The sequence below is a fragment of the Ovis canadensis genome, chromosome 2 (genome assembly GCF_042477335.2).
Source record: "Ovis canadensis isolate MfBH-ARS-UI-01 breed Bighorn chromosome 2, ARS-UI_OviCan_v2, whole genome shotgun sequence".
Taxonomy (NCBI): Eukaryota; Metazoa; Chordata; class Mammalia; order Artiodactyla; family Bovidae; genus Ovis; species Ovis canadensis.
Window position 1 is genome coordinate 143,169,910 of NC_091246.1, and position 13,093 is coordinate 143,183,002.

The 13,093-nt window shown below is 35.0% G+C and overlaps 1 protein-coding gene across 1 annotated transcript in view; it reads right to left on the reverse strand.

Moving 5' to 3' along the window:
• Positions 1 to 490: 490 nt before the first annotated feature.
• The window catches only part of HAT1 (histone acetyltransferase 1), a 39,694-nt gene continuing 27,091 nt past the window's right edge, over positions 491 to 13,093 (reverse strand). The window contains exons 9-11 of the mRNA XM_069577216.1: positions 10,131 to 10,282; positions 7,394 to 7,510; positions 491 to 935 (exon numbers count right to left, since the gene is read on the reverse strand). Coding sequence (XP_069433317.1) covers positions 768 to 935; positions 7,394 to 7,510; positions 10,131 to 10,282 — 437 coding nt within the window. The 3' untranslated portion in view covers positions 491 to 767. The remainder of the gene's footprint in view (positions 936 to 7,393; positions 7,511 to 10,130; positions 10,283 to 13,093) is intronic.

The window sequence follows — 13,093 nt, forward strand, 5'->3', positions numbered from 1 at the left end:
TAGACTTCAACATCTTGATAACCTTATATTAAATCACCTCATTTTACATATTTCAACAATAGTGTGTAAACTAGACTTTTGTTAACTGATTTGTATCTTACTATTTATAAAGCGTTTATAAACCTCCAATTAAAATAAATTTATATTTTAAAAAATAAATAAAATGTTTATGGCAACTTCTGAATTATCTTCAATCAATATTTGGTGCCAAACATCTAGGTTTCAGGCTGTATTTAGTTTCCCTTCTCTCTCTTACCCATGCTACTCCTAACAAGTAGTTAATAGTTTATTTAAAACAGTTCTACTTTAAGAACATTTTCTACTTAGAAAAATCACATAGCAAGACCAAGATTACTAGGAAGACATTAAAGAAATGTGTTAAAAGCTTAGAAGCAAAGTGTGGGAGGAATAATAAAAGCTTAAAACCTAAAGGTTTTTAACAAGATGGAAGAAGTTAATCATAAGTATTCAAGAATCATATCAGCACACATTAACATATCACAACTAAGCATTTATTACACTATTTAAGAAGGGAAGTAACTGCAGTGGTATTTCAGAAGCTATATCTTTTTTAATGTAATATATGCTCATAAACTCTAAACAGTATTTTAAAATATACAATCTCTCCAAAAGAAAATATTCAACTAAAGATAGATAACTTTTAATGTAAGCAATGTTACAAGATTTTTAAAAATTAAAGTCATCATCTGATTTTCACAACACATGTACAGAAATCTGCAAATTTTCTGTACAGAAAAGTATAACCTCTACTCTTGAGCGAGGCGTTCAATGACACGTCGATAGTCTTCCACGAGTTCCTGAAAGCTTTCTTCCAGCTGTTCATGTTGCATGCTTATTTCTATCTGGTTCATCTGGTTTGTCAGTTCTTCCGGTCTGAGACATTTTCTCATTTTAGCAAGATCTCTCTGTTTTTTCTAAGCCATAAACACAATTATTGGTTAGATTAAGAAAGCTGATATAAAAAAATATGTCTCCAGTGTTAATAATAGTAGGAAAATGCCCAAATCTATCCCATACCATTTTTAAGGAAGCCTAAACATAATGTTAACATGAATCACAAGCCCTCTAAAAAGAGGGTTCCAAAAGACATGGAATTTGTATCAATTAATGGTAAATATAGGTATGTGAGTGACAGCCCCCTCTCCAAAACATAATAAAGAACTGGCCAGTACAGATACTCAAATATTTCTTTAATAAATAAGGTACTGTAACTGAAGACAGACAACTGAAATTAAGTGCTATTATTTCATCGATTTAATCATTAATTACATTAATCTTAATTCCAAGCTGGCTTCTTCTGCCACTATTATTTCTGAGTTCCCTTACCCAGCAATGTATTTATGGACCACATATTAATTTTACCATAAACTGTTCGGAGAGCTTCAGGAAGATAAGCCAAAAACGGTCACACTTTAAAAAACAGTATTAACTAGCATTTATTGAGTCTCTACTGTCTAGACATACATTATCTTATTAAACCCTCTCCATTTCACTGAGAAGGAAAACTACCATTTGTCAGGAAACTGAGATTTGCACCACCCTAAGAATCTGGTAACAACTTTTAGACAGGTCACTATCAGAACAATACGATTAGTATGCTGAGGATGGGACTGGAGGGGACCAAGTTAGCAGTTAGTTTAAGAATTCAAGAGATGATTTAAGCCTAGACCAAGTCTGCTTAGTAAGAGATTAAGCAGAGATGGAAGGTACAGAACAGATTTAGGGAAGAAAACACTGGATGATGTGGGGAAAGAATGCAGAATGACTTCCAAGATTCCTAGGTGGGTGGCAATATTGCATTATATAAAACACTGTAATATATGAAACTTTCATACATTTTCGACTTCCCTGGTAGCTCAGCTGGTAAAGAATCCACCTGAAATGCAGGAGACTCTGTTTCGATTCCTGGGTCATAAAGATCTGCTGGAGAAGGGATAGGCTCCCCACTCCAGTATTCTTGGCCTTCCCTGGTGGCTCAGACAATAAAGAATCTGCCTGCAGTGCAGGAAACCTGGGTCCGATCCCTGGGTTGGGAAGATCCCCTAGAGAAGAAACAGCTACCCACTCCAGTATTCTGACCTGGAGAATTCCATGGACAGAGGAGCCTGCAGGCTACAGTCCACGGTCGCAAAGAGGTGGACACAACAGAGCGACTTTCACTTTCATACATTTCATACATTTTCATACATACAAACTGTTCTAGATTATATCCTCTTTCACTTAAGCATTTAATAAAGAGCTAACTTTATATAGAGATCAGAAATCACATATACTAACTCACGTAATCCTAAAAACTATGAAACAGGTACTATAACTTTCTTCAATTGATAAAGAAAAAAAAAAGGTGCAGGTGTTAAAAATAACTTGTCATAGAGGCAGGCAGTAAGCCGAGAAGCCAGGATCCAACCCCTAATGATCTAACTAGAAGTCCGTATTCTGAATTCCATAACTGCCTACCAAATACAATTTAAAAAAACAAAACAAAACCCTGAAAACAGTATCTTAACTCCATCCTAAAAACTAATAAATGTCTCTCAAAGGAAACCCTAATAGTTTTGGAATATAAGACATGCAATGCTTCTCAAACTTAAATGTGCACTAAGATCAACTGGGAACCTTGTTAAAATTAAAATGCAGGTTCTCATTCTGTAGGTCTGGGGTGGGGTGAGAGTCTGAGGTTCTAAAAAGTGCTCCTGGATGATGTTAATGTTGCTGACTTAGTGTGTGAGTGTGTGTGTGTGTGGCTGCACTGCTTGGGGGATTCTTAGTTTGACAACCAGGGATTGAACCCATGGCCCCTGCAGTGGAAGCACAATCTTAATCACTGGATCACCAGAGAATTCCCAGTGTTGCTGATCTTCTAATCACACTGTGAATAGTAGTTCTAGAGAAATAATGAAAATTCAGATTTATTACTCCCAAGGCCTGGAAGGACAGTATATTCCTTACTCTTCAATCATGTGGATAATAAATGCTTTGTTTCTGCTGTGAAAGTTACTTTTTTTTTGCCAAGAGGCACAACTGCCTCTTGGCGGCACCCAAGTTAAGGAAACGGCTCAGGAACTAAAAGGTAACGCATCGAAAAATTATCATGGAATGTTATAAGAAAAACAATTATTCTTCTAAACTGCTAACCAGTTATAACATTTATAAAATAATCTAACCCCACTGCTTGAATATGCCTCCAATCATATTAAATTCTCGTATACAACAGAACCATCATTTCAATTCTTAAATATTCTTAACTATCAATTCTGCTACAAATAACCTACAGAATGAATCATGTGCCACTGACATACTGTTTTAAATTATTATATTTTAAAACTCAACATTAAGAAAACTAAGATCATGGTATCTGGTCCCATCATGGCAAACAGAAGAGGAAAAAGTGGAAACAGTGACAGATTTTATTTTTTTGGGCTCCAAAATCACTGCAGACAGTGACTGCAGCCCTGAAAGTAAAAGATGCTTGCTCCGTGGAAGGAAAGCTATGACAAAACTAGACACTTTACTAAAAAGCAAAGACATCACTTTGCTGACAAATGTACAGTGTAAGAACTGGACAATAAAGAAGGCTGAGCACTGAAGAACTGATGCTTTTAAACTGTGGTGCTAGAGAAGACTCTTGAGAGTCCCTTGGACTGCAAGATCAAACCAACCAATCCTAAAGGAAATCAACCCTGAAAATTCATTGCAAAGACTGATGCCAACGCTGAAGCTCCAATACTTTGGCCACCTGATGTGAAGAGCTGACTCACTGGTAAAGACCCTGATGCTGGGAAAGACTGAAAGCAAAAGGAGAGGGAGGCAGCAGAGGATGAGATGGTTAGACAGCATCACTGACTCAATGGACATGAATCTGAGCAAACTCCAGGAGATAGCGAACAATAGGGTACCCTGGTGAACAGTCCATGGGGTCACAAAGAGTTAGGCACAACTTAGTGACTGAACAAAAACAACAGATCTCTTAAGAGTGTTTACTTCCCCAGTTTATCTCCCCCTTCACTGCCACCTTCAGTTTCACTGTCAGTTTTTCTCAGATTTATTGACATGGCAATACATCTCTGAATTAAGTTTAAGAGCTCTAAGTACCTAGGAATAAAAAATACATGTACTAGCTTTATGGAAAACTATGAAACTATTATAGAAGTTCCTCATGAGCATGTAAACTATGGTTCATTTTTTAAAATAAGTTATTTGAGCTATTTGTTTTACTGATTTTAATATTCCTAAAACTGTGTATATATACTGATTTGTATATGTAGGAAATATTATAAATTCATCTTTTAAACCATGCTTAAAAAAAAACTTAAAAAGCTAATTCCTTCATAGATTAAGGCTGTGGATAATTTTAATTAATGCAGAAAAATTAATTAAAGATCATATTAGTGTCAGTTTATTTAAGGTCCAAAAAACAATCTCTTCTTGCCTAGTTTTCAGAGGTTCCAAGGAGGTTTACAAATATCTCAAAAATTCCACCACCTCTAAGAGTGCCTTAATTTCCATCTGCTCAACCAGTCTCTTTTGTGAACTACAGAAATAAGGTTCTTTTGCAAGAATTTAAAAATAATAATGGTGTGGAGACATATAACAAGTCCTAAGACTTATCGAAAGGTTATCTTTAAAAACATGCACACTGGATTGTATTTCTTTCTCTTCAGTTCCTCACTATGGAGTATTTCCATTTTAGAGAAGAGAAGCCTAATACCCAGATTTTAATAAACTCTCAACACACACAATTTGTAAAAGTTAAAACTAGACCTCAAAATTGAGTTTTCTGATTCCAAATCCAATGCTATTATAACAATGATTCTAAATTTTGTACTTGCAAACCAATTATGAATTAAAATATGCCTATGAAACAATATAAGAATTTAAATGCTAAAACCAAGCAGCTGCACCAACTTTTCTTTTTTCTTTAGTCAAATTGTTCAAATTTATCTTTTCTTGAACACCTGAAAATTACTTCTGTACTTAAGAATTTCTTTTTGTGCTTTTAAAATGATTCTAGTTAATACAAATTATTTTTATCCCTTCTTGGCACTGATACAAATAAATTATCAGTAAAGAACTTTTAAAGGTACAACTACTTCTAATATCTACCCAAAAAAATTTCTTAGTGGGACTAAACTGATATGGAAATTTAAGCCCTTAAAAAAAGGCAGCACAGAATTGGTGGTCTGCTATCAATAAACAATTCCATTCCTCCGTAATAACTTAAGACAATCTAAGTTACACTTTCTTATCATAAAATGTGTTAAAGTATAACATAAATTCTAGATTCCAAACTTTCCCCATTTGGCATATAAAGATTTTTTAAAAATTCAAAATCACACTCAGTATTAAGCAATTTTACTTTATTCTTAAATATAATTTTGCATTTGAGAATGCTGTGATAGCACAGCACAGTATACAAGTATCAGCTTGGAATGACAAACTGGAGAAAACCATCTGCATACATTTAACAAAGGAATCTTCTAACTCTTCCCTTGCATATAGGGCATTCAACTATTTCTAGGCTTTTACCAAGTATGTGGTAGGTTTTCTATCACCCTGCAGCTATCAACCCAGATCAAGATTTCTTGGTTTTCTCAATGAGACAGAATACTGGATAACTAAACTCGTTAAAAATGGGATACTATAAATAGGGTTTGAGCAAGTATCTAAAGAATTTAATATTTTGTATGAGTGCAAGGATGGTGATACCAATTTTGGCTGTTAAGAATTTAAATAGTTTAATAACCAGTTTTTGGTCATCTTTTAGAAAAGGTGAACTTGCTAGATAGGTGAGGATACTTAATAATATTAAAAAAATCATTATTCTTAAGTGTAGACAATACTTGCTTTTATGAACTACAGATATTCCCATTATTTGGTGTAACTTCATGACTGCTATTTATACTTAGAAATCATCTTTTATTTGCTGCATCTGCCTATATAAAATATCACAAGTATCTGAGATACATAATTTAATAAATTACTAAAAGTTTTAATACTCTTAAATGTTGTCATTGCTAACATCTAATTATATTGTTCTATATGCCCCATTTCATCATAAAGAAATTTTCCAGCTAACAAGTTAATATTAAAGATCAAAATCTTTGGAAAGTACCATTTCTACCAATTTTCTGAAGTTTTCTGAGTTGACAAGCATAAAGACTGATAAAGAATAAAATGTTATTTCTGACAAATTTTGGGGAATAGTTGTTATAATTTATTACAACCTGTTATATGCAGATGGTAGTTCCTAAGTTGGAAAATCAATTAAATTGACTAAGTATTCCATTAACTGCTTAATGAAATGGCACTATGAAGAAAAAATATATGAATTCCAGACACAAGGATTTATATATCAGGCAAATAATTATTTTTATATTCAGAATGTGCTATATTTAGAATTATAATAAATTAAGAAATAGTTACATTGCAAACAAGATGTGATAAAGGAAAAAAAGCTGAGATTCAACGAGTAGTGCAACCCTATATACCATTAACACTCAAAAGACTGGCTCTATAAAGCAGAATCTATGATAAATAAAATGGATTAACTTAGAAAAATCATAAAAATCATAACTATGCACTTGATATATTTACTCATTATTAACTGACTTTCTCCTTAAACCTTAAGACAGATCCAAATTTGTCATTCATGTTCCCAACTATGGTGCTGTATAAGCCTCTAGGTATAGTACATACAAATGCAGCACTCAGTAATTAGTTGTTAAATAAATGAATATTCTCTCCAATCAGATTACTGCCCAACTACAAGAATCACAAATCTTCCTCCACACAAGTGCATGGACAATATCTACCTTAATAATGGCCAAAAGATGAGGAGGCCAGACCTGATCTAGGAGGGGAATATTTTTGAGTTAAAGGAAAATAAAGGAAATGAAAAAAAAAGCAGGGGGTAAAGGAGCAAGAACAATGACAAAACAGGTAAACAACACTAAGTTGCGATGTCAGCTATGGTCAAGTACAGGGGTTACAAAAAGCAACCAAGGCCATATTTAGGAAGAAAGAAGCAAATGGAAGCAGAATATAGGGACAAATAAAACAATGGAAAAGAAACAAGATAATCTGTTAGGGAAGATTCTGGGCATTCAGTTTTTTAAAAGATGCATACAAATAAAAAAATAACCACGAGTAAACTATCCTTGGGATTAGTTTTTAAGTGAATGGGAACATCTATAGTTTACACTGGAAAATTATGACAGGGAGAATTCTTATAACTAACTGGAAGAATATTTTCACTTCTGTAAAGTTAATTTAGCAGAATGATTTGGACTCTCCCACACATTGGTATTTGCTAGATAGTCTTCATTTTCAACAGTGACAAGAATATAATGTTTAAGACTCTTCAAAGTCCTACCTTATATGGGCTAATTAGTCTTCTTTTAATATCCAGTCTATAGCTTCTGTATTGTTCAGCATCACTCATGTCAGTTACCAGTAGTCGAAGAATTTCATAAACCCGTCTAGCATGTTGCTAATAAACCAGAGAAGAACATGAACATTTCAAATTACAAATAGTAACACTCTCCCAAAAGAACACATCATATATTGAATACCTGCCAGAGGCCAGAAACTGTGCTTGGTGCCAGACAAAAAGCAATAAAAGATAAGTCTCTGCCCTCAAGAAGGCAAGTAGTCTACTGTGTAACACAAATGAATGAGGTATGGTTAATTTCATGATAGAAATGTGCACAGGACACTCCAGCAGCACAGCCTGAGAATGGGGGAACAATGTTAGAAGAGGATTCCTGGGGGAATAAAACCTGAGTGAATCTTAGAGGAAAGGGAGCATGCTGTTCTTAAAACAGGGCAGGGCACTATATGTGTGTGCATGTCTCACATACACACGTGCAGAAGTAGTTTGACACTGCTGGGACACAAATGAAAATGGTAGCGAAAGAAGGGTAAGGAGACCAATCAGAAAGCTCAGTTATTAAATCAGGCAAAAGATGATGATGGTATTAACTGAGACAGCACAAACAGTAATACTAAGGGGACAAGAATTCTAGAAATAAAGAGGAGGAAGACTGTGGAGGAGGGTATGGAATGACAGTGAGATTTTCACAGAGTAGGAGAGATTTAGGAGCCAAGAGAACATATAAATCTGAAGAAAATTCTAGACCAAGGACAAGGATTTAAGCAATATCAATATAGAGTTTAAACCTTAAGACTGGTTAATGGTTAAGACAGTCCAAGGAAAACACACACAGTGAAGACAGGGGTGTGTGTGTGGGGAGGGGAGGTCAGAAGCCTGCAGTATAGTGCCAGTTAATGAGCAGACAAAAACAGTCAAGAAAAATATGCGAAAAATCAGGAAGTTGTGGTAGGCCTATGATTTTCCTATTTCTGTCATTTCACTTATTTATTGGGAGTGAGGAAGAGGTCAGGTATACATAGGTTAAGATAATACTGAAATTTCTGGAGAAAACACCTGAACTGAGCCTGAAAAATGTACTACCTGGCCAGGCAAAGATGAAGAAACTGGAGAAGGGGGTATCAGGGCAAAGGTAATAGTTGATATACAGGTACATAAAAGGAGTAACTCTTGCCTGGAGAATTCCATGGACGGAGGAGCCTGGTAGGCTGCAGTCCATGAGGTCGCTAAGAATCGGACACAACTGAGCAACTTCACTTTCACTTTTCACTTTCACGCATTGGAGAAGGAAATGGCAACCCACTCCAGTGTTCCTGCCTGGAGAATCCCAGGCACGGGGGAGCCTGGTGGGCTGCCGTCTATGGGGTCGCACAGGGTCGGACACGACTGAAGCGACTTAGCAGCAGCAGCAAAAGGAGTAAAGCTGTAGCACAGTTGGGAAACGGCAAGAGGTTCAGTAGAGCCAAAGCATATGGGAAAGCGGGAGGAAGCTGAGGCGAGCAAGGCAGGCACGGGCCAGATGATGCTGGTGTCTGTATGCCATACTGAGGAGCTTTAATCTCAGTAATAATGTGTTCATATTCTCTTTCTCTTGAAAGCTGAGCTATTAAATAAATTCTAGTTAATTAAAGGTTTAATACAGTCTGAGATATAAATTATTTCTAAATCTTAAAACCATGAACCCATTAAAGTGTTTTTATGCAGGAGAAGATGGAAAGTTTCAATTCAAATTGTTTGTTGAAGGTCAGTGACCAGTGAACGTTTGGCATAGTTTTGGACCTCAGGAGGAAAATCTGGATTACAGATGTTAACAGATGAGCTCTCTCAGGCAGAATTAAGTAGAATGAGAAAAAATGAGGATTGGATAAAAAAACTCTGGGGAAGAATTGTATTTAGGGAGCATACAAAAATGTAGAAGCCAGTGACAATATCTCAAAAAAGATAAGCACGGTGGTTCACTGAAAAGCTAGGAACTGCAGTGCCTTAGAAGCCAGGGGAGGGGAGGTCAACGGCACCAAGTACTAGTCCTCATTACTGGAACACTCTTCATCCCTCATACTTTTATATTCCAAAACCTACCCATTGTTCAAGGCTTAGATCAAATATATTCCCACTATGAAATATTTTATTTCTTGCTAACATAAATATAATAATTTCCTCTGAATTCCTACATTATTTGTCTGTACTTAAGATATTTATTACTTTAAAATCCAAACAAATACATCTAGAAGTATAAAAAGTGAAAATTATATGTTTTATTCTAATCCTCCTCCCATCAATATAGTCTCCAGGGGCACTAACTACTTTACCAGTTTAAATAAACATTTTCTTGTTATACTTAATGCAGCCATGAAGTCAATTATCTTTCCATTCTATTAATGAGAAAATTGAGGCACAAGGAAGTAAACTAAATTGCCCTAAGAGCAAGTGGTAAAGCCAGATTTGATCCTGGCCAATCTGGCCTCAGGGCCTGTATTTTTTTTTTCTTTTTCTTTTTTGGCATGTGGGATCTCAATTCCCTGACCAGAGATCAAACCCATGCCTGCTGCAGTGGAAATGCGGTCTTAGCCACTGAACCACCAGGCAGGTCCAAGGGCCTGTATTCTTAACCACTGCTACTTCCTACACAGTATTCTTAATGTATTTGCAACGTTTAAATTATGTACTTAAATGATTTTTTTCAAAATTTAAATGCTTTCCTTCTACAGAATAAAAATACCTTATTTATTTTGAACTTCTGTTGAGCCTCTATTGCCATATCTTCACTGAATCCTTGCATTAACTTTTCCCGGGAAAAACAGGGCAAATCTTGACAAAACTTCACAAGCACAAAGTCTCTCAATTTCACATAGCTTTTGGATGGATCTTCCGCTAAAGAAAGAAAGCAGAATAACATTTCCCTTACCCAGCATAATTTATTCATCATCTGCAACCTCAGTATACACACTAACCTTGGAAAGGCAAAAATTCTTCAATGAATTATATAATACAAAAGTTACAATATGAAAGATTATAAATCAAATAGCACTACCATCTTTGTCAAATAAAGTTATAGTTACAATCTGTTTGCAAATAATACATATATATTATTTGTGAAATTAGAAACTACTCCTTTTCAAATATAATTTATTAATTTATTTTATTTTACAATATTGTATTGATGTTGCCATACATTGACATGAATCTGCCACAGGTGTTCATGTGTTCCCCATCCTGAACCCCCCTCCCACCTCCCTCCCCATCCCATCCCTCTGGGTCATCCCAGTGCACCAGCCCCAAGCACCCTGTATCATGCATCAAACCTGAACTGGCGATTTGTTTCACATATGATATTTTACATGTTTCAATGCCACTCTCCCATTAAATATAAATTTTTGACATGTTGTGGTCATATGTACCTTAGTTTCATTTTCAGTTAAAGCAGCTGTATACACAAGAGATTCAAGTTTGGATAATCAATTCCAAAAGCCATTTTCTGATAGCTAAGGGTTCCAAAGCTAAGTTTATAACTCCCTTATTTTAATCTAAGAAACTTCAAAGTCTTCTATGCTTCTTTACTAATTTTTAAAAAAAGTTCTTCCTTTTACAAAACACTCTTTTTCATTTAGAGACTATGATTTTGATTCTTTCTTCATTGCATCTGAGTAGCATAGGTCTTCCTTTACGTTTGTCTATGTTATCTACATTAGACTGAGTAGTGGATAGGGAAGATACCAAAACATACAGGCAGAAAAAACACTGCATAGTCAGAGAATGAGTGTGAGTCCCAGTTCTGTCATTCATAGATGAAGGACTTTAGGCAAATTATCTCATTTCTCTGAGCCCTCATTTTCTAATTAGTAGATGGTATAAACAAAGAATGTTGAAGTCTGAGCTAGCTCATGGGTCATAAAACAGTTTTGTTACAGTATCAATTCTCTACCAACTGTTCAATGCAATCCCTGTCAAAATCCCAGCTGGCTTTTTTTATTGCAGAAATTAACAAACTCATCCTAAAATTGATATGCAAGAAAATCAGAATAGCCAAAACAACTTTGAAAAAAGAACAAAAGTTAGAGGACTCACATTTCCTAATTTCAAAATTTACTGCAAAGCTACAGTAATCAAGACTGTGATACCAGTATAAAGATGGACATGTAGGTCAATGGGACTGAGTTGAGAGTTTAAAATAAACCCATACATTTTTGGTCCATTCATTTCTGAGAAGGGTGCCTTGACAATTCAATGAGGGAAAGAATAGTCTTTTAACAAATGGTACTTGGACAACTGGATCTCCGTAAGCAAAAAGAATGAAGTTGGTTGGCCCCCCTTTCCTCACACAGTACACAAAAAGTAACTCAAAACAGATCATAGACCTAAATGAAAATAGAGGAGTAAACCTTCAAGACCTTTGGTTAAGCAATGGTTTCTTAGATAACAGAACCAGAAGCACAAGCAACTAAGGAAAAAGTAGATAAACAGGGCTATATAAAAATTTATAACTTTTGTGCTTCAAGTGATAACCTTTAAGAAAATGACAAGATAACTTAGAGATGGGATAAAATATTCCCAAGTCATATATATGATATGTAACTGTAACCAGACATTCTATATAAAAAACTTTGGAATTCAGTAAGAAAAGGTCAAATACCCACCACCCAATTAGAAAATGGGCAAAAAATCTAAATAGGAATTTCTCAAGATGATATAAATACATACAGTAAGCACATGAAAGGATGTTTAACATTATTAGCCAAAGGGAAATGCAAATCAAAACCACAATGAAATACCATTTCTTGTCCACTAGGATGACTAGAATAAAAAAGACAATAACAAGAATCAGCAAAGATATGGGTAAACTGAAATCCTCATCTACTTGCTGGTGGAAATATAAAATGGCACAGCCATTTTGGAAAACATTCTGGTGTTTCTTTAAAAGGGGAAACACAGTTACCAGATTTTCCACCATTTCCACTCTTAGGTATGTACCGAAGAGATATGAAAACACAAGTCCACACAAAAAACTGTACACGAATATTTATAATACCATTATTTAGAAGAGCCAAAAAGTAGAAACAACCCAAATATCCATCAACTGCCGAATGGATAAATAAAATATAATATATTCATACAATGGAATAGTATTTGGCAATAAAGTACTAATGGATGCTCAAGGATGAACCTTGAAAACATTATGCCAAGTGAAAGAAGTCAATCATTCTATTGTACGATTCCAATGTCCAAAAGAGGCAAATCTACAGAGACAAAAAATAGATTAATGGCTATGTAGCACTGGTGGGGGGTTGAAAGGGTAGGGAAATAAAGAGGAAAGAAGTGACTGCTCATGAGGACTGGGTTTCTCTTTGGGAGAATGAAATACTCCAAAATTAGGTTAAGGTGATGTCTGTACTGTAAACATGTTTTTGAAAAACTGAACACTTTAAATAAGAGAACTGTATGACATGTTAATGATATCACAATAAAATTTTTATTAAAAAAAAACCAGTCTGAGCTAACAGTAATGTTTTATGATTGAGTCATTCATTCATTCAATCTATATGTACTAAATACTGTCTTTATACTTCTATGCAGCACTTCATATACATGTAATTATTAAGTAACATTATATGACTATGGCTTTAAGGTGGTAAAGTGAAATTCTGTCATGGCATTGGTTTGGTATGAAATTGAGATCAGGAAAAT